This window comes from Melanostigma gelatinosum (assembly GCF_949748355.1).
Source record: "Melanostigma gelatinosum genome assembly, chromosome: 18".
NCBI lineage: Eukaryota > Metazoa > Chordata > Actinopteri > Perciformes > Zoarcidae > Melanostigma > Melanostigma gelatinosum.
Window position 1 is genome coordinate 5,942,703 of NC_136651.1, and position 27,671 is coordinate 5,970,373.

A 27,671-nucleotide genomic window follows, 5' to 3' on the forward strand; every position below is an offset into this window, starting at 1 on the left:
AGGTTTTGAAGTTGCTGTGGAGACGAGGTAATGACTCATGCTCATCTAACTCAGGTGGGAACGTGAGTCCTCCGTAGGGAGGAAAGGAGGCAGCAAGGCCACTGCAAGGAGAGGGATAAATAATTGGACAATTGTATCAGAACAGAGAGCGTGGACAGAAGTCGAGGTCATGGCCTGAAAGTACAGTATGTTGTTTTTAAAGTCAGTACAGCAGGAGCAATGCGACAAGACACATGTAGGGACACTAAGGACAAGTCTGGCTGCAGCTGGATGAGATGCAGGGACTTTAAATGTTATAATGTGGTTGTGGATAGTCTCATTTGGGAGATATGTTTGGTTCCAATCATGGCTATAATGTTGGACTCGACAGTTGTTATCGAAGTCACTGCAGTGTTGTCAGTATTGACGGGGAAGTCTTGCATAGGTTTTTCCAAAGAAAAACAGCAGCACAGTCTTGTCGAGGTTGAGCTAAAGGTGGTGGACAAGCATCCCGACTGGAGATGTCAGGAACAGACGAACACTGCTCGGCTTAGATGAAACTTTACCAGTCCCCGTGTGTCACACTCCCAGCTGTCAGAGGAGGGAAAGTAAAAGGCAGAGTGTCGCTGGTCTCAGAGCAGCAGGAAAAGCTATGTGATATGAAGCAAGAGCCAAAGACTAGAGACTAGAAAGAGAAGCGGCGGGGGCCCAGTAGTGAACCCTGGGGAACTCCAGCGGAGGTGATGAGCGCTAAATCGTTTTTTAAGTTATTGATTTTATATATAGTTTCATACATTAACCATTGTGTGCGTGTACGAGTACTACATGTATGTGTGTCTGTGCATGCCAGCCTGCGTGCGTGCGTGCGTGCGTGCATTTATATTTATGTCTTATGTCCAAAATATGTTACTTTGTGTCTGGCTGTGCCAGCAACATGCTCCACACACAACTCCCTTGTCACGAAAGGTTGCAGATCGATTGATTGCGTGTCATGATATTACAGGTTGAAATCGGTCGGTGCTAATTAACGTAAGCCAGCGTCGTATTTTACAGGAAGAAAAGATGACAGGATTTTGATATAAAAACACAAAGAAATGTATTTTTGTAAATTTGCATTTTATGTTTAATAGGTGCACAATATGACCAGTAATTTGACGAAAAGTGCTTAACTGAGGGACCTAATTGGAGCTGATTTAAATAATATCTCTCTGCACACCCTCTCTCTCCCACATGAACTACATTTACCCCTAATCCCACCTGTTGGAGTGCAGCCTGTTCATGAATGTGAGACTCCTCTCGGTTGTACAGGTCACAACACTGTTTATATTATTCATATCTGTCTAATAGCTGCTGGCGGGCATACTGAAAACTAATGAATGCACTTTAAATATAACGAGGTTGTGTTTTTCGACATTGAATTACTTAAAAAAAACACAAACAGCAGGAGACTTTCCTGAGTTGGTGTATTTCTTTAGTTCAACAATTTTGACACTTTTAATGTGTGTTGTGATTATGATAAATAGCAACTTAAGCGGCTTGTTTTTTCAGCTGACTGTAAAATTGTATGGGCTGTCTTTTTGTGATTGTTGTGTCGGGATATTCGGCAACATCCTCGCCTTTACAATTACATGGCAAATACACCTCTGACAATTCCCCCCATTCACTGCTCGGCTGGCAGACAAGACTCAGCCAGCTAATTTAAAACATGCCAATTTACACCGCTTTCATATTTTCTATTTGATTCAAAACATGGTTATCCTGCTGATCATTCACACTAAATGAGCCTGACAAGCTGACAGCTTCAGCTGCTCAGGCAAATGTGTGTTAATCAGCATTTCTGATTGGATGAGGAAGAATAAAAACACGACAATTTCTGATATGAATATGACATATATTAGCAATAACAGTTGTTCCTTTGTTACAACTGGCTTCTCCTGTTGATTTGATCAACACACAACAATGAAAATCACCTGATTCTGATTGTTAGATTCTATTTATTTAATGGGAACAATATTGGGGAAGACAGTGACTGTGACTGCTTTTTGTTTTAAAGAGAAGGAGGAGAAAGGGAATATTTTACATTACGGTGAGTCGACTACTGTATTTAACAAGCATTTTGAATGAGAATGTGACAGCCCAATGTAAACTCAGAACACTCAGACCCTATAAAAGTGTCAATACAACAGTGTAAAAAAAACACAATTATGTTTCAGCGAAAGTCCTGCATTTAAATTCAAACCATTATTTGAATTAAACCATTTGAGAAATGTAGAGGGGAAATGTCTCTTTGGTGGAGCTGTTAACAAATCACAGACATCTAAAATGTGACAAGGAGCCGTAAGACACTGCGTTTTGGTCAAAGAACCACTGGTTTAATCTTTAATAACATATTGTATTTACCATGCGTCTTGAAGCAAACTCTTAATCTGAAAAGTAACTGTGGTTGTCAAATAACTGTAGTGGAGTAAAAAGTACCATATTTCTCTCTGTAGGTAGAAGTAAAAGTTGCATAAAATGTCTGTAATATTTAACAAGCACCTCAGAAACGTACACCAGTAGAGGAGAAGTACACGACTGTCAGGACTGATCCGGAGCCGAGTGAATCTGAATACCGTGACACCACTTGAACTCAACCTTTTGTCAAAATAGTAGAAAAATATTTTGTGATGTAAAAACTATTTTTTCACATTATGCCAACGCTGCATTCAAAGCTCTAATATCGCATGTCTGCTTTCACACACAGCATTACTTCGCTCATGTCACCATATTGTTTTCATGCAACGACCAAAGGGAAAAATCACAGGAGGAACAGACTGACACGGGGAGAGAGGCAAAAGAGGAAGAAGTCAAGGCGACATGAGGGAGAGAAATCTAACACGTAGAACATTCCCACAGCGAATAGAACTTCAGGTGTGTGGCTCCTTAAGACTCGTTAAAACACAGATAGTTCCTAGGTTACAACCGATTCTAATTCGGAGGAAATCCAGCTTTAATTAACAATTGTCAACTTGTTCTCACACCCCAAATGCTATTTTCACTGCTGAATAGGGACTGTACAGGGAGACCTGTGAGGTTTTACATTAGAAGTAAAGAAGTCTTATTATCATAATTGTATGTGTGTGTGTGTGTGTGTGTGCGCGTGTGTGTATTTGACAGTAATCCTCCTGAAGGGTCCCTCCTCACGATCATAGGCTCTCCATAGCAGCCCAGTATGATGTTAAATTACTGGTAATAGCCTTTGAATTCAAAGACCGGAATGCCCATTCGTCATAATTAAGAGATTCATCGGTCTCAAAACATTCGGACATTTTTCAAACCAAAAATACCAAACATGAGCATGAGCATTAGCAGAGTACATCTCCACGACCTGCATAGAAACAAATCCTTCAGACTGACACATCTGCAACCCTAAATGATAAACAGCTGTAAAATATAATGAGATAAGCAGAGATTATTACTAACTTTATTAGATCTCAGTGTGCCACTCAAAGAGAGTTATATTTGACAGTTTAGGCTGCCAGATGTGACAGTTTAGGAATTGGTGAGGTAATGCTGAAATCTCATACTGCTACTTGTTATGTGGCTTCTTGTGATACATTGTTTGGCTCTGGATGCCCAATTCCTGCCACTCTGTGCTCATCACACTGACGCTGTGTGTGTTTTGTGATCGCTATCATCCTCTGTGGTTCTTTTAAGATCAGTGAGCATTGACAGAATCAAATGATCAAAAAGGAGCCGGATGACGTTTGCTTTTACGTGATGAGAGACATAGTTTGGATGTTTGGCGGGTTTTGGGTGAAGCAAAGAATTAAGTTCGACTAGCGTCTGTTATTGATGCAGAGAAAGCTCAATTGAAATGTGCGTCGTATCTTTCTCCATTCGACATCCTGCTGCAGTCTGAGTAACGGGCTCTCCCCAACAGCAGTACGAACATCTGTCAAATATCTGCTGCAGTGCCTGTGAGGCCTTTTCACATCAAGTCAGCTTTAAGAGGTAAGGACTGAAATTCTCACTGTTGCTTCAACCTCTCAATCCAATATTCATGCTTTTTTCCCCCCCTCCTGACTGTTGTTCTGCGAAACCAAACCCAATATATTCCCGCTTCCGTTTCCTCCTCTCCCCGTCTTCCAGAGCCGTCGTCGATATGTTGGACTTCTACACACGTGCGCAGTGAGATAATGAAAATGTTTCTATAAATAGGGATACTGGTGCTGACAGTAGCACTCTCTCAAGTGAGATATCTCAGTGTAATTTTCACTAACACACACACACACACACTGTAAATACTGGTGCTGAAAATCTCCTATTGCTGTGTGCTTCATCATAGTGATAGTCCTGAAGCAGCGTATAAACACTTGAGTTGCAAAGCAAACACAATTTAGATATGTGCCGTGAGGCTCAAATATCGGACTAGATCATGCGTCCTACACATCTTAAACAAACTGCACGCAGCTTGAATCTACATAACACTGAACACAGCTCCTGTATAACATGCAGGCGCTTTGTTATACTATAAAACACTAAATATATTTGCCACCGACTCACAACTCAAACTCATGTTGTACATCTTCACAAAACACATATTTCACCACTTCAGTCACTCTGCTAAAACTGCAGGGCGACTGTATTCCGCGTAATCACTCAGTCGATATAATCCAACGCTACATAGTAAAAAGCAACCATGAAATCAAACAGTCTGTAGAAGCGTCGAACCTCAACTTCCAGGTGACAAACAGAAGCTGAAGAGAAGACGGACGGGAGGAGAAACAACTGGGACGGATAGCAAAGCTCTTTCATTCTCTTCCTCACCTTCCAGCTCATGATGAATGACGTCGGAGAGGTTGGGCTCTTCGCCCCACCAGAAGATCCACAGCTCCTTGGCGTCGGGCTTGATTTTGCGTCGCCACACACACAGCAGGTTGGCCTGCACGCAGCGCATGAAGCTGCGCAGGACCGGGTCGTCCTGGGCCGGGGCCGAGATCACCGGCCCGTACTCCCCGCTGCCACGGAAGCTGTAGCAACGCCATTTAATGCCCGTCAACTCCGCCTGTGGCCGGAGGAAGAGGAGAGAGAGAGACATGATTAAAGCGGTAAACGGTCCATTTCACAACCGTAAAATATAATACAGCATTGTTTTTATGTGCGGCGACTAATAAAGCAGAATTAACCAAACAATTGATTGATCAACCAAGAAAATAATCAGTGCAAATTTCCATACTGAAAATAATCTTTAGCTGAAACCATAAATGTCATATATAATTGTAATGAATTATTGTTGATCAAGAAGTTCAAGAAGCGTGTTTCACTTCACATCCAGTAGATGGAAAAGAAAAGAAAAACAACCGCTACGCATAAATCCATAAAGTGAAGCAGCCTTATTAGTGCCGTGTTAACCTTGAAGTGCTGCACTTCAGCAAACATAGATTTCTCCCACATGAAAGAGAGCAGCAGACAATGCTGATTCAATCAATAGCTGCACTGACTCGGTCCAATTATGTTATATTTTCCCGGGCTCCCCGTTTACACGGCTATGACCCCCGTGTAAATGTCCCGACATATTTAGCATCTCCCCGTTGTGTTGCTATTTAACTGAAACCTTCACTCGCTGCTGCTGATGCTGTAAAGATACGATAAAGTGTGAGCAGAGAAGAGGGGGAGAGCACCGGCGAGACGTAAAAAAGGTGGCCTTGAGTGAAATGCAGGGAACGAACTGCTACAGGCGGGCGAGCGTTGTAATATAGTAATAGACGGGCGCTACAGAGAGTGAGACGTGAGGAGAGGAGAACATGTTGGGGGTCAATGACTGGAGCCCGGCCCAACAACTCACATCTTCTCCATTTAATCTCATGGGATGAAAGGTGTTCATGGTGACCATTGCAGACTTGGGCATGTAGACGCTCTGCCGTGACACATTTACTGATGAGCCAAAATTCTACTTCCATGATTTTACATTTTGTAAATGAGCATACATATGCAAACAAGCAAACACACACATACACACCCGTCAGTGCACCCTGTGATGCTCGTGTGTGCTTTGGAAACTCTTTTTCATGTTTGTTTGTGTCCTTGTGTTTGTATTTCTGCATGAATGAGTGGACAGCACAAAAGGCATTGTTGAACAGGACAGAGATTTGGCAGGCGGGGGGGGCAAGATACTTAAAGCCTGCAGTGTCTTTGAGTGGGTGAAGAAAAGGAGGCTCCACAGCTTTGATGCTCAGAGAGAGAGAGAGAGAGAGAGAGAGAGAGAGAGAGAGAGAGAGAGAGAGAGCGAGAGAGAGAGAGATATGCACATGACCCCCAGGAACACCCTCCTCCTGACTGCAGAATGGACCCATAATTACAAGCATGCCCCCCCCCCCTCCCGTAATGACAGTGTGTGTAACGGGAGATATAAACATTGCGGCTGTGATAAGCCAAGCCCTAAAATTAGCCATGACAAGGTCAAGGATGCCGTTTCTCCCAAAGCAAAAGAGGAAGACATCTGCTGGCGCTGCCTCGTCACTCCCAGTCAATGTCAAGAGTTCCTCCGCTGTTTGACACAGCCGTCTGCTGCTACTGAATCAGGAGCGGAGACGAAGGAGGCGAGGAGTGAAATGTCAAACAAATATATTCACAATAAAGGCGTACCAGTTGTTGGTTTTATAGGGCAACACATGCTCTCTGCTGAATTGGTTGTTAAAGATCCCCTCTAGACATGTTTTTAACACTCTGCTTGGTTTCATCAGCTCGGGGAGGCTGCACTCGGGCACATTGATGCTTTCAGCTAAATGCTAACACGAATGACAATGCTGCTGCATAGCAGGTGTGATGTTTACAACGCTTACCGTCCGAGTGTAACACGTTAGCCAATTAACACTGACTTAGCACAGAGTACAGCTGAGGCTGACGGGAATGTCACTGATTTTGCAGGTCATAAACATCAGGGTTTTGGACAAATTGAAATTTTGACCAGATGACGATTAAGAGATCATCCGTGCAATAATGCCACCAAAGTGGAAGAGAAAGAGTCAGGGCATCAACAAAGTCCGTAAGGTGCATCTTCTGGGGACCGGAAATCTCGGTACACAATTTTACAGCAATCAAAGTTATTTCAGTCTTGGACCAAAGACCAACTTACCGACACTACCTTCCTTTCTGTAGCCATGTTCAATTACTTCTCCTCTTTCTCCCTCATTGAAAAATCCAGAATCTATACCGTACGCGTGTTTGTGTGCGTGCCCTGCTGCATCACACGTATGTTACATACCAAATCAATATCAAACTAACTGTAATGTCAGAGATGTAAGGCGAGCACAGAGAAACTGATACCAGCCTTCTAGCGTCACGCTGCACATACATAATTCTTCACAGTGAAGGGCAAACATTCATATGCAGCAACAACAACCAAAACACATTTTTGAGTGGAGGATGGCTTGAAGGCAAAAACCTGTTCACTTTCCAGTGCAGAAATACGGCCTACAGGTCTGTTATTCCTCCAATAACAAGTCGTATTTCCAGGCGACGTGTTGTGCTAAATGGCCACAGGCCGCAGTGTGTCTTTCAAACACAGGTGCTTTGTATTTGTTGGCCATGTGTAAACCACTAACCTAACACCCTGCTGAACTCCTGGGGAGGATTAACGGTGGCGCAATTGCAGGAAGAGGAGCAGGGCTACAGTCGCATGCTCCCATGCAGAGCCAAACACATGCCTGCACACAAACACCAACACACACACACACACACACACACACACACACACACGGAGACTGTGGCGTCGCAGTAACGAACAGCAAAAAAACAGCTAAATCTTACATTTGTATGAATAAATTATCACTTGCAACACGCGAGAGAAAGCAAAGAAAGAAGGGGACGAGGTCAAGGAAAAAGAAGCTGGATTTAGTTTGACTGTCAATAAAGCCAGCGCTTCTCCGAGCCCCCTTGTACTGTTGGTTAGCTGGTTCAATTTCTGATTGAGTGCAGGACCGAAAACAAGAGCTTTTCCTCCCTTTTGCTAAGACGGACCAAAGCTTTGACCTCGCTCTCACCTCGATTATCTTTCTCGTCTCCACTCTCCCTCTCATCTCTCAGCACTCTCTCGCTGTCACGGATGCCTATTGAACACACCCAGGAGTATCTCACGCTCTCCCTCTGTACGTTGTGTTATTCCTCTCTTTATGTCCAGTAAACAGAGAAAAATAGAAGCAGCCGACCTGATGTTTCCTGAATATTTCTGTGTTAGCACAGAGGAGGTAGACATGTGTGCTCCATTTGTAGTATTCTGTTAAAACCCTTTTTTCCTCAGTTTCTGGCAGTAGAGCGGATTCTCTATTACTTTAGAAGCTTTTCTACTCTTTGAACATTGATTTCAAATGGCAACCTAAGCTTAAAACCAGAGTTCAAAATAATTTCCTGTATATCAGGTGAACTTATAGCCCCAGCGTGGAAAAAAAAAACTGAATCTGTATCCCAACCAGAGGTCAACCTCAGTGCACCAGACATGTGCTTGTAATCAAGAGGAAATATGGAAGTCAGAAGCTTTCATCTCTGGCATACGTTGCACCGGATAAACCATGTGACTTCAACCGAAAAGAGAATCAAAAAGGTTAGTCACACACACTGCAGGTCTAACAGACTGTACGCCGCATATTGTTTAAAGCCCGGGATAGCAACGAGGAAACGAGAGGAAAACACACCTGACATGCACTTTGCATGAATGCTCCTGCATGACTGAAGATATTTTCTCTCCTCCTGTTCTTTCTCAACAAGAAAAACAAATTTGCGGGACCTTTTGAACGGACCTCTTAAACTTCCCGACATGCAGCCGAATGTATGTTTGTGTTGGACTGTTTCCACACAGACAAGGCTCAGCAGCTGCCCGTGACAGAGACAGGCGTGTAATGACGGCACATCTAAACATGACTGTGCTTGTAGAGCGCTTCCTTTCACTTTCACGACAAATTACTTTTTTGATAATACCTCCATAAATACGTTAAGGCCACTAAAAGAGAAATCACAAATAACGTTTACAGAAGACGCAGAAGAAAAAAAACTGGTTAACCTGGTTTATGCAGATATTTGAGCTTTATTAAGGACAATTTTCTTTCAGAACTGCAGCTGATGTGAACATTTTCATCTAAGTGGAGTCTAGTGCTATATCAAAAGCTTGACAGAGAGCGTATGAGAGCGTCATCTAGGAGAGATTCCGCTTCTTTAGGAATCTCACACCGGTGTAAGAGCCTCGCTCTATGATAGTCTGACAAAGGAGGCACTTTAGGCAATTGAGAGACAGCTTGTATCAGCAGTTTTACCCACTCCGTCACAAGTGAAACACTTATTCTGTCAGAGTGGCATAGCTTTCTCATCAACGTCGAATCAGTTTAGACGCTTGACAAGCTGCCAATATTTGGGGTGGGTTTTTGTGAGAGCTGAGAGAGTCTTCCGATAAGACTCGTCGTCTTTATCAGACACATGCAACACCATCTCTCTTCATTTCAACGTCAAAGAACAGGCTGTAATTGATGTATTTCCAACCGACACTGACAGAGACTGCGAGAGGCCGCCGAATACAACTTCTTTGAAGTTTCAGCAGAAACCCTTTTGTTTATAGTTACAATCTTTAAAATATTCATAAAATCCTACATCATACATCTAAAAAACAAAAACGACAGTCATTTTTGGAATCATTTTCTGTTGTGTAGAAAATGCTTACGGCATGATGGGAAAGACAAGATGTTGACTGACTTCTTTAAAGCAAAAGGAGTTCGTTTGGCTGCACTGTGAATACCACAGATCGCTCCTCTGTTGTGTTCCTGATAAAGTAGCTGCTCAAAGAGTTTTCTGTCGTACTAAACCACACCTGTTGTTCCCACTAGACTCCTCCAACCAGGACTGAAATATTAAGGATTTGAACAACTTTTCTTGAACGCATCAGAGCTGGCAGCTTTTAATGAAAAATCAAAGTGGGCAAAGCACCTCTGAACAAAGACAATGAAGGTGGCTGTGCTGCGAAGTCAGCAGCGAGAAGTCACCAGTTAGAAGAGCCAGTGGCGGAAATCAGAGCAGGCAACGACTCCCCCTTCATCAATTAACCCGCTGAAATCAAATTAACCCACGAGGAGTCGCGCTCCCCTCTGGCATTTTGCACCACAAATGAAGAGCGATGCACATCACTGCACTTGTCTGGGAGCGAGAGCAAACAAAAGCACCAAACAGGTGTAGGGAAGAAGGCCTCTGGGGCTGCAGATACTAAACAGATGCTTTTCCTCTGCCTTCTGCGCGACCACCTTTTCAAGTCCCTACAAAACAAGGGGCCGTCATTTGATCCGTGTTCTTCTGCCGTATAGCATCCAGCCCTGGGAGGGGAGCGAAGCCAAGCGACCTAATTAGAGCAGCGCGAGTCCCCAGGGCCGAGTGACGGATAGACCTGCCAATCACGCTGCAGAGAGCCTCCGTCAAAGCCACGACTTCTCACCTGACGCAGAGAGAGGCGGGAGGCGACAGCGACGGAAGACCAATAAAAGGACAGCGAGACTTCGTGTACAGTGCACTGCAGCATCCGAAAGCGCTGACAAGATCCCCAGCCAAATAAAACAACACAAAGCTGCAGCGTCAGGCTGCTTTTTAAAGCGTTTTGGGACGGGCTAAAGCAGTGGCCCTGCTTAGCCTAAATTATTAACATGCAGATAAATAAACCAGCCTCTGCTTTACTCGTGTCTCTGGTGTAACTTAATCAACCGTGGCAAGTCACGAGGAGCTGGGAATGAGTGAAAGACGCAAAGACGGAAAAACCGAGAATCATGAAGAAGGAAAAAACACAAGACCAAGAGAGAAAAAAGTAAAAACAGTTGCTAGGCAACATAAAACATCTATAGGAATTCAGCAAGCTATTCAAGTTGAGAGATTTCTGTCTCCAGGGTTACAGTGGAAATCTAATATTTCAAGCACTTCTGTGGTTTACGTTACTCTAAAAATCACAAAGGGAACGCACTGAACTACTCAGGATGTTGCCTCTCCCGAGCACAACTACACCTCCGTTTGTTCCCCGACAGATGGAATTTATTAGCCCAAATTTGGCTGAAGATATCGTCGAGCACGTCATACATGCGTCAGGAAAGTCCTGGGATTACCAGAAGCAAAGATATGACCATTGCCGTATCGGATTACTCACTGAGTTCCTTTAGTGGGAGAATGAGAGAACTCAATGCAGTAATTAGCACTGCATGGAGGCTTCTGATATGCCTACAAGTTAATAGTCTGATTGTTCCTGAAATTGGGCAAATGGAGCATAAGCGGTATGAAAAAATATCTAATTTGGCTTGTAATTTTGTGCATTGATTTTTTTCCACAGGGATGCCGTTTCAGATCAAATGACAGCCCCTGCATACAGCAGCACGACTTCAGGTGTCATTACACACCAGATAAACAAAATATAAAGGAGACAAACTGGAAAGCAGTCTGTGTGTGTGTGTGTGTGTGTGTGTGTGAGTGTGGACGTCGGCAAGCCATTACCTTCAGCGTAGGTCACACCTGAACAGGTTCCAACCTGCAACTCACCGAGCTGCTGTCTGTAATCGGTTTGCTTACTATGTGGGAGTGGAAGCCAATCAGAGCTTTAACACTAAAAGCCCACTGCCCCTTCTGCGAAGGTGTTCAGCACATACATTATGTAATGCAACTCAAGTCTATATTCACTCTTTACAACAGATGTAATGATGCTACCATGGCATGTTCGGTGGTGGCAGAGACATGAACATGCCTTAAACTGCCTAAAACACTTAGCCATGCGGCTCCATGCTCACTCAGTCATGCCTGCTAAATACTCTCCATCAAAACGCTTTGTGTCACACTTCTATACCGCAAAGTCCATTTATTCTACGAGGCGAGCCAGGACCGAAATTGAGCTGTGCAAATTTTCATTAGCATCTGAAAAATCATGGGTGTCTGCCTAATTCAAGATGAGAGAGAGAGCGCCGCTTGGCAGGACAGGGAGAATCAATGCGCCACAAACGGCTGTGAATCAACAGTCTACACATAACGCGTTTGTTCTCATCAAGTACCGGTCTGATTGGTCGCAGATAATCTCTCAATGGAACACGAACACATGATAATTTGAATTTGCAACAGCACCAGCAGCCAACATTAATGTTTTCTCTCTCCCTTGTTTTTTGCAGCCCCCCTTTAACCAAAGTGTGCTTTAACTGCAATGGAATCCCAGCCAACCATGTTATTGGCAAAGCTGTCTGGCTTGCAGAAAATATTTGCCCGGCTACAAGCAGGTCAGTATCTACCTTTAAAGAAATTCTCTTTGTCACGGTGTCTGCAGTCAGGTGAAGAGATTGCAAACAGACCATGTGATGGTACGGAGAGCAGCAGCAGCAGCAGCGAACACAAGCTTCATCCGTTTCTGGAATTTATTTAGCAATCAGACAGCAGGCATCAAGGTCATATCAGAGGCAGCGTCGCTGCAGCAGCATCCGGAATGTAACAGTTTGAAGAAAGGTGCTGCTCATCCATTGGGAGGAAAGTCCAGCAATTAGGAGATGAAATGTCTCTCGCTGCAGAACAACTATATTCAGCAGTGGTGAAACATATATACTAAAGTATTTAAGAACAATTCTGATGTACTAAACAATATTTATTCAATGGTATGCTGCTAGAATACCTTAATAGGAACATATTGCTACTAATATAGGAGTAGTAGTAATACAGTCCAGATAATCTGGTTTAATGAGTTCATTCATTCTCCTGAGTCAAGTGTCATTTGTTTTATTGAAAGAGCAGCGATCTCTCTTATTCTGACTTCACGGAAATTCTTGAAACCGGTTCTACAGAAAACTGGTTTGAATGACTCAACAACTAATAAATGTTTCCTGTTAAGATGGCTTTTCTTTGCAGCACAAAACATATACATGATCGTCACCCTTTACCTTGACCTGCTCCAGCAATAGGCTGCAGCTCACAAGTTAATGCACAGGTATTATATGAAGGGACGATTCTGAATAATGAGTGCTTTTATTTTTTTATATCAAAGTACATTTTGGTGATGACACTTATTCACGTTTTTTGGGTGGAGGACTTTAACTTGTGATGGAGTATCTGTACCATGGTGCTGTTACTTTTACTTGTTTTAAGGATCTACTTCTTCCACCACAGAGATTCAGCATTTACAAACACAATAGCAGCAACACTGTGACAAGGATGTGTTTACAATCTGTCTCTAGCAGCCTCTCGGCCCATATGCCGGCTAAATAGCTGACTTTCCAGCAATCCCAAGCACTTGGTGGCACCGGCTACCGTCCATTCCTACCAATCCTCCTTTCCCACTCAGCCTTCTGTCGCCCTGCACACATGCAGGAGCACCAGCAGGCGCTAAGAATAGATCACAGCTGGCACTGCAGGGCTTACATATTTTACACTCAAGCCACCGTGCTCCAAAATACTCCTGCCCTGCCCATCCCGTCCCATTTCCAGCTCCGGGACCAGCGGTGGTTCCCTGCCTCCCTGTCCTGCCTTTGAACCGTTCTTCACCTCTGCGGCAGAGCCCTGACAAGACCTACTGCTCAGATAAGACCCATGACTACACACTCTGGAAGAATTGAATAAGAAAAGAGATGGGTAGTAAAAACAGAGACACTTGTTCACAAATCATTCTGTTATGGCAGCAAACTATTTGAGGAGCCCGTGTGTCTGTGTCTGAAATACAGAATGCCATGTTCACACAGGTGGGCCACTGCCGGGTTGAGTCCTGTTGCGATGACAAGGGATTCCCACAGCAGCGACAGGGGAAGATCAGTGGGCGGCGCCACAAACGGTCTCAAGGTGAAGCCAGTGCAAGCTGTCAAAACTGCAAGCAAGCGCAGCCAAAAGCACTGGTTGGGCGTAGGGGGTGGACCGCCGAGTGAGAAGCAACCAGATGGAGCCGCTCCATAGGGCACGCAGCAGAAGATAGGGGGGTGATGCTCTGGAAACCTGGAGCGATCCTCTCCTTGTGTAAGAGGACGCTGGACATGTGCTTCGATATCTCAATATGAACTGGACAGACGGCTGCTTCTTTAAGAATACTCCATGTAAGAATATGCATTTACCTTTTTATTGTGGGAACAGATTGTAACGAAACTTAAGAACTGAAACCTCGTTTGTGGCATCTTAGCCTTTATTATTATTTTAATAATAGAAAATTCCCCCAAAAAAAGGTTTTTAGTTTTTTTATGACACTTGTTGACAATAACAAAAATATAGAATATCGTCGGCCTTATCTTTTCAATATAAATGATGCTAATTGCAGACCATTTGTATTGAAAAAAAAAAATCCCAATACAACTGCTTGTGTTTCGTAGCCTGACAGATAGTGGACACAAAAACATCTAATCGTGATATTTGGAGCGAATACACAATAACATATAAGAATATTTCAAAACGGTCTATTAAAAGTGTTCTATTATAGTATCTTGACATTTCACAGTTAAAGAATAAACTCTACTGGGAAAACGAAATGTCATGGCAACAAGGTTTCTAACTTACCGTGTGTCACATTTCTGTTTTGTAGTGTCTTGTTACGCATCAACATTTGCCCTGATATCAATATATCTGCAATATAGCCAATATATCAGCCAGAGTTACACAGCTTACCATTGATTTAGCGGGCAGGGTCTCTCTTAAAATTCATTTGAGAACTTTGGCTTCTTTTGTCGTGATTTCATCAAAGTAAGATGTTCAAAATAACATTGTTTTGGTATCCATACCAACACTCAGGAATCAGCAAAAACAATACCCAGCCCTGTATAATCTCCAACTTGATTTGATTCTGTGGCCGAGCAAATGATGACCCACACTGCATCCGACCACCGCCTCTTTCTCATCGCTAAGCATCCCTGCAATGCCCACCACCATTAATAACGAGGATATGCAAACAGCCTATATTACAAAGGCACCATCCCTGATTACCTGCCTCTTCTTACAAGGCACGGCCACTCACCTGCCATAAATCAAGACACTGCCGTTATTGCTATTCTCCCTGCCTCATCTCTAAGCACTCTATTTCCATAACAGACAGTAGCGACATTATTATACATGCAAGATCTCTATTGGAATACAGTTTGGCTAATGAGCACCTCTTAGTTGATCACATTAGACCTCCACTTGAGGACACTTAATTACCAGCGTTGAGGGGACGGAGCATATCCTTTGATTGAGGGTGCTGCATTCTACCTATGTTTGTACAAGGACTGCCTCCTTGGGATATAGGATGCTTCCCAAAGAAAAGGAGATGAAACGCCCAAGTGTGGGTGGAAGATTTAGTGTGTGCATGGTGTGTTGCATTTGCGATACATATGTTTGTGTGCGCATGTGGGTGTTTGTTTTTTTTCCATGTTGGTGAATGTATCTACGTGTGTGTGCGCGCGTGTGTGTGTGTGTGTATTCGTCTGTGTGTGCATAATGTGATGGGTGTTTGAAGTTTGTCTCCCGAGTCTGGATGGTTTACAGTGTTTACACACACACACACACACACACACACTGAGGCTTCCTGCGTCGTGAGGCTCTCGACTGTCTCCTTGCATTTCATATGCAGGCTGGGGCTCTGGCTGGTGTCGGCGTCATAAGAACTGGCCCAGTCCACAGCAAGATGACCGTTTTCTCTCTCTTTCTCTCTCCCTCTCTCTCTCATTACGTTCCCCCCTCTTTAATTTTCTCTCTCGCTCTGTCTCACTCTCACCGTTTCTCTCACAAATAGGCTGAGGCTAGCAGTCAGGAGATGCACATCAGTCATAATACTTTCCTAAAATGAAAACAGATTCGGCTGCAGTCTCACTCACTCCTTTCCCTGAAAACATTCCTCCGTTTCTCCTCCCGTCCTCCACCCTTCCCTCCTCCGTTCGCCACTTCAACTTAGCACACTAGGATCTTTTCTCCCACTTACAAGGGTCCCGTTTGCTTTCTGTCACAGACGGATGATCACCAGCAACACAAGACAGTTGTTTTGTGGGTTGCGTGATGGCAGCGATCTCAAGTATATGACACCGGTCTCACAGAGCGCATGACAGTAATCTGCTGTGCCGTTATCTTTTTACCTATTAATTCCTTTTTTTTTAAATCAAATGTCAAAGATGTCAAATATGACATCCTCAAATCTCTGAAACAAAACCGCAAAAGATTTTCCATTTTCAATGACTACAGAGAAAAGCATGAAATGTTTGGCATTTTTCCTTGACTAAAAAGCTCCAATTATTAATAGATTATCAAAATTGCTGTCGGACAATTTTCTGTTGAACAACTAATCAATCAATCAACTAATTGTTTGCGCACTAAACCAAGCAGGAACCAAGCAGGAACCAAGCAGGAACCAATGCATGCAGAAAATCCTAACTGAGCAATTGTTCACATAAAAACACATATTTTTCAAAGTCGTCTTTCGCTGGATCAATACTCGCACCCGATTCCAGTGATAGAAACAGCACTTTAGCCTCCACTTCTTAACCTCTTCATGCACAACTGTCTCATTTTCAACATCAGGATGCAATCTGCATCCCTCTGTCTGTCTCCCCTCTCTCTTTGTCTCAGTCATATCCTCGAACCAGGACACTCGGCGTGTCATTAGTGTTTTGTTCTGTCTTGGACTTCCCTGTACGTGCCCCGCCAGTGAGCAACCACTGTGGCACTAGCCAGTCATAAATATTCTCAACGAGCCAGCTGATGGATGGTCTCTTTCTCCCTCAGGTTGAAAGGGATGTTCACGGGGGCCAGCACGACGGCCAACAATGCCACGGCGAGTGAATGAAAGCTTGTTCCGCGAGGGAATAACCTCGACTGAGACGTTGACAGAGACGTTTTCAAATGTAACATGTCAGACTGGGGGGGGGGGGGGGGGATTTAGGACGTCTGACACTGGAGCGCCGTTACATTTATTTCAAACACCAGTGAACAGAAATTCAGAGAAGATGCTTTTGAATAGCTCAAGATAATATTTACAATCCATCGCTCACTGCTTTCAGTCAGACAAGCTGCTAAAATACATGATAAGGAAGATGTGCCAGTGAGTTGTTTTGAAAGAGATTTCTGCAAGCGGTGCGATAACTACAAAGTTTCTTTCTCTTCCCTTATGCACCAAAACATCCGAATCCACACCACGAGACATGTGTTCCTGTGTTCGGCCGCTGGAGCTGCTGGACAACCTGCACGATCACCTACGAAGCCCTCAGGACCCCCATGTTGTTGTGGTTCTCAGCAGCCTGTGCTTGTCGACCGCATGGCTTTCCACTCGGCTGCCTGTTGTAGTAGGACAGTTAACTCGCTGATTGCAGGATGAAAACTGTGAAAACACACTGTTCAATCTCCTCCGCCCTCAAAACCAGTGACTACCGCGAAAATGATGCTGCCTGTGGAGTAAAAAAAAAAAAAAAACACCTTTTTTTTCAGATAAACTGAGTGTGAAAGTGTTGTTTCCGCTGTGTGCTTGATACATGCCGCTGTCTGTCAAAATCAGATTCACCTTCCTTTTCTCCGGGAGACGTTATTATTGCATCGGTTTGGATCTGAAAATGTTGCTTTTGTGTTGCTACTCAGTTCACATTCACACAAAATGATCCCTAATCTTCCCATGGTGAGATAATTGTGTCGATCAGCACATTAAACTATTACTCGCTGAAGATCAGAAAACCCTCTTCTTCTTTTTATTCTCTGGCTTTAGACATATTTAAGAGAGGTGCCAGTCCCTATTCTTTCCAAGTAGCCTAAGTTGCTCGGCAATGCAACAGAGTTCCAGCTACATTGACAGTGAAATGATCATTTAAAGGGAGTGAGGATGAGGGCCAGAGCACACTGTGCTCTATAGATGGGGAGAAATGAGTGTGAACTCTATTGTTTATCTGCTAAACCCATGCCAAATACAAGCGGTCCGTTTGTTTTGGTAGCATTTCAACATTGCATTTCAGGCGCTATGAGATATCTTTTGAATCATGATAACAGTGTTATTGTTTTTAACCCGAGGCGTCTCATTCTAAACAGGCTTCAGCGGTAAGACGTGGTGCATTTTCTCGGTGCATTAACCCGTGCTAATGATTACCTCATAACAACACCAGCTATTGGCTCGCCTTTGCACAGCAGACACACACACACACTTGCACGTGCCTCCCGCGGTCCTGCGACTTGTCAATCACAACTGGCTCGCGTGTCTGTGACAAGCATGCTTTGTGGGTGTACCGTACCAGAGAGAAGATGTTGGAGTGGCAGTCCTCAAGGCTTGCCCCGTTAGCCACCCAATTCGCTGTTGTAGTCATAATCGTCCGCCGTTGGGGTCGTCAGCGCTGGGCATGTCGAAATCCAACATCGGTATATAAACACCGAGCAGGGCTGACAAATCGGTTTCCGTGCGAGTCCGCCAAAAACAAGCAGGCGTATAACCTCACAAGAGGTCCAGATAATAGACTCGGGATGTTCGGGCAGAGGAATGGGCGTATTCAAAAAAAGAGAAGTGCAGAACGCATCCACCAAAGCCCCCAGCGGATATAATGTTGTAATGTAAATCCAAAGCGTGTGCGGGGATCAAAACATTGTTACAAACCAGGTCAGGCGATTCCAAACGTGATCATTGTCAAAGGCGGGGAGCACAGCAACGTATCCATCTCAATCCACGCACCGAGGAAGATCAGCCTGTTTCCATGTCAGTCTTTCCGCTGATAGTTTCAGCATTAAATGAGCATAATCCATGAGGAAACGAGTCCTTTTCCTCCGCGCCCCCCCCCACCCCAAAGAAAAAATGCGAAATTAGGAGTCAAAACTTCTTTAGAAATAATATCACACGTTCAGCAGCTGCGCACAAACCGATCCGGCGAACTTAAAAGCCGAGACGTTACATGCAGGATATCTGATTCCTGTGTTGCTCCGCAAGCTGATGCACCACTTGTGATAGTTTTCGAGAATTGCATGAGCTATTTATAGCCTTCTTTCTTACCACAACCGTTCCTCTCACAATGTAACCCTGTCCGCCTCGCGCAAACAGGCGCCGCGAGCTGGAATGTTTGAATCCCTCTGTTGCTCTTCAATTAAACGGACCGCAGACGAGGTGGTCGCGGGAGGAAAAGAGAAAAGAAAAAGAAAAAGCCCCCGGTGCTCCTCCGTGGCAGGGCGGACGAAGTCGAGCGGGCTCCCAGTAACCTCGAATCATGAGTCAAAGCGTTCAGACAAGAAAAAAAACTATTCTTACACTCCACCGCCAGGAAAACGACAAGCAGGCTTCTGTAGACCCGAGCTTTGAAAAAAAATCCTTCCTTCCTTTCAGTTTTATATCATTACGAAACGTCCTCTCGCGGCCACAACATCCTCAATCTTGCACACACACACACACACAAAAAAATCTTTTTTTTTTTTTTTTAAATGCACAGTTCAAGCAAAAGTGACAGTCCTTGTCTGGCGCCGATCATTGACATAAAGAATATGTTGCGCGCTGCAGATCTCTTTATAAACCACCGCGACGTTTAAAAGCGAATCCTCCCTCCTTTGCTCGAAAAATGATTTGATGAAGAGTGAATTAAATCCTCCGACGTGTGCACGGTTTCCCTCAGCGGCGACTCCTTTGCGCCGTGGTTTATCTCTCGGAGCGTGTTGTTATTATATTGGTAAATAAGTGTGCGTGTAACCCGAGCGTGTCATCCTCACTCTCGGTGTCTGTTTGCTTTGCGCGGAGCTCCGCTGTAGCAGTTTTTTTCGCGCACGATTGTCCAGCCCACCGAGCATTGTAATGTAATGGCGGTCGGAAGCGTACTACAGAGACTCGCCTTCCCATTTGGCCAAGTTTGTGCTCACGTGATCAAAGTCTGGGATTACAGTGCTGTTTAGTGTCTTTGATATGAGACTGGATATCTGCCTGTCGCGCGCGCTGACAGTCAACACCTTCTTTTCTTTTATTGAGACACGCTTTGTTGTTCGGCGAACCTTTGCTGTTTCTGTTCGTCTGTCTGTTAAAGGAGATTATTGTATGTGATGGGTTTTTTTTTCATCGCTGTATGGTGTCTCTTTGTGATGCATTGGTTCCATAATGTAACTGTGTTCACAGAGGATGTGACAGAATAGAGGTCACAATGGTTCTTTCATAAGAGGCTTCTATGTCTCACCAAATTCTCATTTATTCAGCTTTTTGAAGAAAAATCACAGATAATGAATCCATACATAGCAATACTATTTTAAATAAAGCATTGATTATCCTGCGAGTTATCCAAACTATCCATGAATCCAGGTTGTATTCATATCCATAGATTTTAGAAATATTGCGGTCATGATGAGGTCCTGTAACGATATCACCCGATTACAGAGACCTTATTTATTTACAAATTGTGTTGGATTAAAGTTGACAATACACAAAAAAATACTCCACCCCAAAGGCTGCTAGCCCCACTGGAGACTTGACCATCGCGTCCTCAATGGAAACTATGGGTGCTGATTATATCCGAACTTCCTACTATCCATTGTTATATTTACGTGTTGTTGGAGGTTTTGTTTACACTATAAAAGCTTCAGTGGCTCTTTCTGTTCTCCAAGATTGCAGGTGGTGCCCTTTGAGGCTGAAGAACAAAAGAGTATTATGAATGCAGCCCCAGTTTCCTGAGGTAGACAGAGGAGGCCATCCAGGAGTCAGTGCATCAAATATTTGTGTTGTTATCAATCATGTATTTTATCATAAATATGTGCTACATATGCTTGGATTTGTTTTATGTTTGGACTAAACATGTAAACGGATTTGCTGGTTTCTGGTTTTATTCGACCAATAAGTGAATGTTTTCCTGAACTCTAGAGACAGTTTTATCTCAAATGAATAAACAAGACGATGAATTGCTAAAAACATCAGCACATGAGGTCTTTAACACATCAAATCGTTAGTTTATTCAGTCAAGAAGCTTTTTTTTCCCAAATCACATTGTCCCTCAAAGAAAACATTCACATTGAATTGAATGGACTTTTTTTCCGTTGCAGTCATAAAAGTGCAATGCTTTTTTAAATGCCCAAATTACCGAACCCTTTATCCCTTTGTCAGGCTCTTGTCCCACGGATTTATTTTGCATGTCACTGTGGCTGTATGACGACTCAGCTGAGACCATGTTTAAATAACTTATAAACAGTTAAGAAGTTTCGTTTCCCTGCCAGGTTTTCCACTAAGCCTTGGCATTTGACTGAACCACTATTATGTAACCACAAGATCTACTTTAATCAGGTAAATATACATAACCCAGGATTTCTATTTCTATGTTGCAGCATTGGGAGTTTCACATTTTCTCAGAGAGACATTTGAACATCACCCCACCATCATGTGTATAAATGGCTGCATAGTGGCACGACTTTGATTTCTGCTTCATAATTTATAGCCAGTCAGGCTGAATTTCTACAGAGATGTTACCTCTAAGTGTAAATCTAAGAGAGCTATTTATAGACAGCTGTGGATTCTTTTTTCTGCCATGCATCTCTAGAAAACATCACCATAGGCCTTGATGTATAAAAGCCATAATGATACAAGCACAATTCTGTCAATAATCACTTAATACAGCTTTACGTATGGGAGGAAGCAGCTTGCATGTGGTGCGTATTGCCAGAGAGAGGGAGCCTTTAGTCCACTGATTCCTCTTATATCTGAAAGGGGAGGAAGATATGAATCAGATGGATGAGCGAGGGCTTAGCCTGGCAGTTATTGATCCCGTTGCTCCAGGAATGATCCAGAACTCATTCGGAGACTCCCCCCCCCCCCCCCCCCCTTTTGTTCAATACATTCTTTAAAGGCTTTCAAAAGACACGGTTTGGCACACTTGGTGTGGAGCTGATAGGATGCGATTCTATCGGTTTAAACAAAATCTATTTCATTATATGCCACATATTTCCCCTCATCAGGCCCCCGCTGACTTGATCTGTGCGAGAGGAGAAAAGATGCATTACGGTTCTGATTGAAGATAATGTGTTTGTCTAGACAATGTGTTTAGTCTTGTTCGAGATGGAGTGGATGATTATTTGTGTGTGTGTTTAATGTGTGTGACTCTGTTAAAGAATGTGTGGCTATTTCATTTAGTCTCCCGTCATGTAAACGGACAAGGTGCAGTAAACTGTCAACGTACACGCACATGAATGTATGCAAACCTATATTCATGTCTTTTTGCAACACATAAAATGTTATTTACGGGTTTAATAGTTGTCCTTTAAACGTTTTGCCTCGTGTCAATTGTTGAATAAACCTATAAATCAGAATTGAAACTGGATTCCAATATAAGTGACAAAGAAATGAACTCTAAAGATTTTATGCCAGTTTATTAGAGGCTCTGAAAACTTTATTACAAATCTTAAATATGTACCTATATCTCATAATACTCATGATTAAAGTTTGGAAAACATTGTAATCTGCTTAATCAGGAGCCATACGTTTACTAAGTGGATATTTGCACAACATTGCGAGTAGAGTCAAGAGTGACAGACACATCAGACCTGTCTCTTAATTGAAATGCAGCAAATGTCAACTGGGAAGATATTACTGTGCAATCCACAAAATAGCATCGGTTAGGTTAGCATAATTAGATATGTAATGCTATTAACTCTGTCACACATGTTTCTCCATTTAAATGAAGTAATACCTACATTTACAAAGGATTGAGTTGAAAAATAAATGAATTTATGTTACAGTCTGTGATGATACAGTGTCTTCCAGTTTACACGGTTGTTTGCTTTTTTTGGGGCAAGGCTACAGATGTCCTTACTTTATTAATAAAACACTAAAACTAGCTAGTAGCTGCTATGAAGTTACACACAAACGTAGTCATGAATTCATGAATAGCTGGTGGAAATCAATCAGGACCATCTGCATGTCTATGACCAGATTTGATTGACAGCACACCACAACTGTTGACATTTTGGTTCAAATGTTGATCCTGTATGTAACAGAGCCCCGCCCACTTGAAACTGGTGTGAAGAGAACAGAAGAAAATAAATCTTGAATGGGGAATAACCCAAATCTGTCAGAAAATGAGCCCTTGAAGGTTCCCATTGTTTTCCTAGTCAGAGGTTGAGAAAATGCAATGTCCATGGCCTTTCATACATTACAAACAGGTCGTGGTGACAAACACTCCTTCTACATGTTGTTCTGCATGTTTTGCATACAGCTAACTGTTGGAGGCTCGTTATTAATGTAGAACGAACGAATTGCAAGGGATACGCTATGGACATGGAAGGGTATGTATCGTTCATACCCAGAGAGGATTGTGTTATTTTTGGGAACAAGCAGTAGCCTCGCAGTATCTTCATTAGTGATTGATGGATCACCGTGTGCTAAGTTAACACACACCTATAGCAGCAAATTCTCTCCATAAAATCAGATGAGAGTTTCTCCTCTCTCCGCCGCTCCAATACCTCTCTGGCATTTCCTGGAGCACAGAGAGTCTGGCTGAGAAGAATAGATGGTGTGCATTATAATGAACATGGGCTGACACTGCCCCATCCATCATTCCACCCAGGAAAATTATAGCAGTGCCAGAGAGAGAGAGAGAGAAGGAGCGAGGGCGAGAGACTGTAAATCACAGGACGTCTATAGGTCTAACTCTTCTTAATGTCATACGCTCATTGTTGTGGTTTTCTAGCTGTCCACTCCACTTCTGATTTTGCCCTCAGAAGGATACTGTCGGACCGTTTGTCTGCCTGTCAGTTTACTGTGTACACCCACTGCAACTGTCCAAACGCCTGTTCCCTTAAATATACCTCTGTCTGTTTCAACTACTCAAATGCTTGTTCTGTGTCTGTCTACCTTCTATTCCTGTAACTGAGTCTGCAGCTACAGATTCTTTTCATTATCGATTTTTTTCATGATTAATTAGTCTACAAAATGGCAGGACAACAGTCCAAAACCAAACAGCAAATCCTTCAATTGAAGAAGCTGGAACCAGTGTTGCTTTGGCATTTTGTCAGAAAAATATCTAGTCGACGATTATAATTCATTTTCCCCAGAGGATGAATCCTAATGACTTCCTTTTTGTCGAATACTGTGGTTTCTGACCAAATACCTGCTAAACCAGTGATGTTCCATCAGCCTCAGCTGTACTTTGTGTTCAGGGCTAATTAGCTAATTAGCATGCTAACACAATGACATATTTTGATATATTTATTCTGCCTGTCCTGTCTTGTGATGATAGATGTGTCCTCCCTCTATACTTTGCTACGAATGACAATAGCTGCTGTCCGTCTGTCAGCAAAGGATGCACTCTGTTGACCATGAGCCCCTCTCCCCCGTGAGCCCACTGCAGCAATTTTAATTCATCCTCATACTGGTTCCGTTTCCTGTGATTTATGCATATTTCTCAACATGCCAAAGACTTGTGATAAACACTGAGACACAATTGAATTACACTGAGCACTCTTGTACTTTTGAATTAGTCCGGTTGTATCAAAGGACACACTGCGAGGTGACGTATGCGCACCTGTCTGTGTGCGTGTGTGTGTGTGTGTGTGTGTGTGTGTGTGTGTGTGTGTGCGTGCGTGCGTGTGTGTGTGTGCATGTTCGTCTGTGATCTCGAATGATTCACTCAAGCACTGTGAGGACTGTTGTAATGGTGTTTCCGCAGCATATTGATTTCACGGTGAGCAGACGATGTCTTTGTAGGATTACTCGAGAGAAGGGAAATTAGATGTTATCTCACAACAACAGAAGATGGGGGGGGGGGTCATATGGTTTGTTATCTGATTTTGAAATTATGTCAAGCTGTCAAACTACATACACAGATATGTGTGCTGCATATGTGTGCCTCCTCTTACGCTGCTGATGAGGATGAGAACTGCAGAAATACTGCAACTAGTAAATCAAGTGCAAGAAAAAAATATATAGATTTTAATTTAAATTGCAAATGGAGGTTTACAGTTATGCAAGGTAGGAGATAGCCTGAAGGTTAGAGCAAGGCCTTTAATCCCCCGCTGCCCCAGTAAACCTCAGTGGCCACGATAGAAACATGGTAGTATTGCATATTTCAACCTGCAAGTGGAAGAATGTAGCCCTTGCCTGCATGCTGCGCTTTCATGTAAAAGTATTACCACAGATAGTGTGCTTTAAGTGACCAGCCAGCATTTCCACTTGGCTGCATCCTCTGATGCCACCTGAACAGAATCCAGGAGGAGCCTTCAAGCTCCTCATACATAATGTATCGCTGAAGGTCTCCTCAGTTTTCATGTTCACCTAATTCATTTCACAAAGAGAGAGAGAGAGAGAGAGAGAGGGAGCTCTCTGTCAGCATACAGAGCACACAGCCGGTCTCACGCTGTACGCTGTCAAATCAGGAATCACCACTTCATCACTGACAGCCTCTTTGTCGAAACAAGCGCTGTCGGGTTGCTCTTTGTTTACCTTATTGAATCTTTATCAAGACAATGCATATTGATCCACATGAATAAAAAATGAATCATGGAGTAACTCCGTCGATATAAAGGTCCTGCTTTTGCAATATATGCTGTATTTTACGGTTGCCTAAATCATCTTAAAGGTACCATACAGGTTTGTTTTAAATTATATTAGTTATATCTTTAATTTGATTTAACTTATTTCTATGTCTGTATTTTTACCTTAAATATTGTATTTATCATCTTTTAACATGTTTCAATTAATTGTTGCGTGTCTTTAATTTCTAAACAAATAAATCACTGACTACAACACCACTAATGTCCTATCGTGCTAATTTCAACCCCCTCCAGTGTAAAGAACTTGATCAAATCCACATAACAGCAGAATTCAGCAGAATTCGCCATGCTCTTTGTCTTCACGTTTCACAGACACAAACTGCTATTTATTAGTTTAATGTTCAGTGACATGGCTCTGGCCTTGCCCTTCATTTTTCATGTGGCTTTGCCTTATTCCTTTTGTGGTTGTCTTTTGTTTCTCTTTCGCTCACAGCATAAAATCATTCATGAAAATCAATCCAAACACAGCCCGCGCTTCTGTTTCTCAAAACGTAGCCTTCTGCTGACCTCAATAAATCGACAAGTGAGCATTAAACATTTCAGTTAGTGCCCTTAAAGTGGCCTTTACGCAAACATATCCTTCACTAAAGGAGGCACTGAGAGCTGTGTGTGTGTGTGTGTGTGTGTGTGTGTGTGTGTGAGAGAGAGAGAGAGAGAGAGAAACAGGAGCATTGTGCAACCACCATTGTAGCTTATGAAATATTATATATATCCCTGTTGAACATCAGCATGTTGGGCTTGTCATTGGAAGCATGTTAGCATGCTGGCTTTTAACATTTAGCTCGAAGCTTCCCTTTGCCTAAGTACGAACTACAGAGAAGCAGCATGGCTGTCGACTCTTGTCTTGTTTACTTTCTGGTAAAGTTTATTCGGTGATTCTCGGCCAAGGACCCGTGCAGAGCCACATCGATCTAGTCGCTTACTTACAGTATTCATTCGCGGCAGCTATGTGCTTTGCCTCCCGTTAAATCCTCTCCAGTATCTTCTGCTCTCAGGCAGCAGATCTTATCTTATCTCAATTTGTAATCCACACATATAGCACAAAAGCAGTGAAGAAATCAGAGCTCTGTTTCCTCTTTTGAATCACCTTTTAGCACCTGTTCCCATAGAGGGGCAGGTGCCTTTGAAGGGGCAGGTGCTTGAGAGAAACAATGAAGTCTAAAGACTCAGAGCCAAGAAGGTTACCCCCCAAGGAACCAACAGGTTCTGCGTTTTAGGCGAGAGAGGAAAAAGACAAGTGCATTGCCAAAACTGGATCACATTTTGTTTTGCTGGTATAAAACGTTGAGCAGCATAGAACGCTCTACATGCTGATCGTGTAATCTTGAATAAAAACATAACAGCAAGGAAGTCTGGAAAAGCCAAACAAGGCAACTCAAATGAGTTCCAGGTACAAGCTCCTCCACTTTATATGGACCTTACAGTTAAAGCAAGAAAAGAGGATTACAACCGACATTGTGACGATTAATTAAGGCATGACATGAGTTTCTCTGCAAGACGTATTTTAACACAACAGAATACGGCATGTGAACCCAAAGGGAAATATTACTTTTTTTGGAGCAACTTCTCTATATTTGACATGATGTATTAAGCAGACCTTTTATTGGACTCTTCATGCTCAGTTTATAATACAAATAATCCAGTTTTGTGTTCAAATAAATTTCCATTTCATTATACTGTGTCAAATACACAACTCTTTTTTTAATTATTGAAGTTATATTGTGCTTTGTAATGCACACCTTTTGAAAATGATGAGTTGGTCCAGTGTGTGCACAGTTTGGGGATTTTGTATCTGAAATGAACACATTGAAAACTACAATTCACCCCCAAAACTGGATATAAAATAAAGCAAGAGTGACACATATTTGTGTTGGTTTGTCCTGAGAGAAGACTTGTTTTTTTCCTGCAATGGCTGTATGGATATCAGTGTGGGGGTGGAGGCAATTGAAAGGCTGGGAATTCCTGAAAAAATAAAAAAAGCGTTGAGACGAGTGAGAAGGAGAGAGGGAGGTCTTTTGGCCACTTGTGGCCTTCACAACCCAGGCACAAATCATAGAGGGACATGGCAATCTGAGTGACAGATGAACAATGCCCCCATTTCCCAGCCCCCTGCGAACAGGCCCATCCATCACGGGAGGGGAGATTTATTCAATTCATCAGCTTTTTGTCTCCTTGGGCCCCCTAATGCCACCTGATATTGCTCAAGGGGGACTTATAAATGTTTGTGGGGTTTGATCTGAGCCGGCTTGCTCGAC

General features: G+C 43.1%; 1 protein-coding gene across 2 annotated transcripts in view; it reads right to left on the minus strand.

Annotated features, from left to right (window-relative positions):
- LOC306792726 (mediator of RNA polymerase II transcription subunit 13-like) overlaps positions 1-18,631 on the minus strand; it is a 63,283-nt gene extending 44,652 nt beyond the window's left edge. For both annotated transcript variants that reach the window (XM_079290015.1, XM_079290014.1), the window contains exons 1-2: positions 18,159-18,631; positions 4,789-5,026 (exon numbers count right to left, since the gene is read on the minus strand). In XM_079290015.1, coding sequence (XP_079146141.1) covers positions 4,789-5,026; positions 18,159-18,230 — 310 coding nt within the window. In that variant the 5' untranslated portion in view covers positions 18,231-18,631. The remainder of the gene's footprint in view (positions 1-4,788; positions 5,027-18,158) is intronic.
- Positions 18,632-27,671: the final 9,040 nt, after the last annotated feature.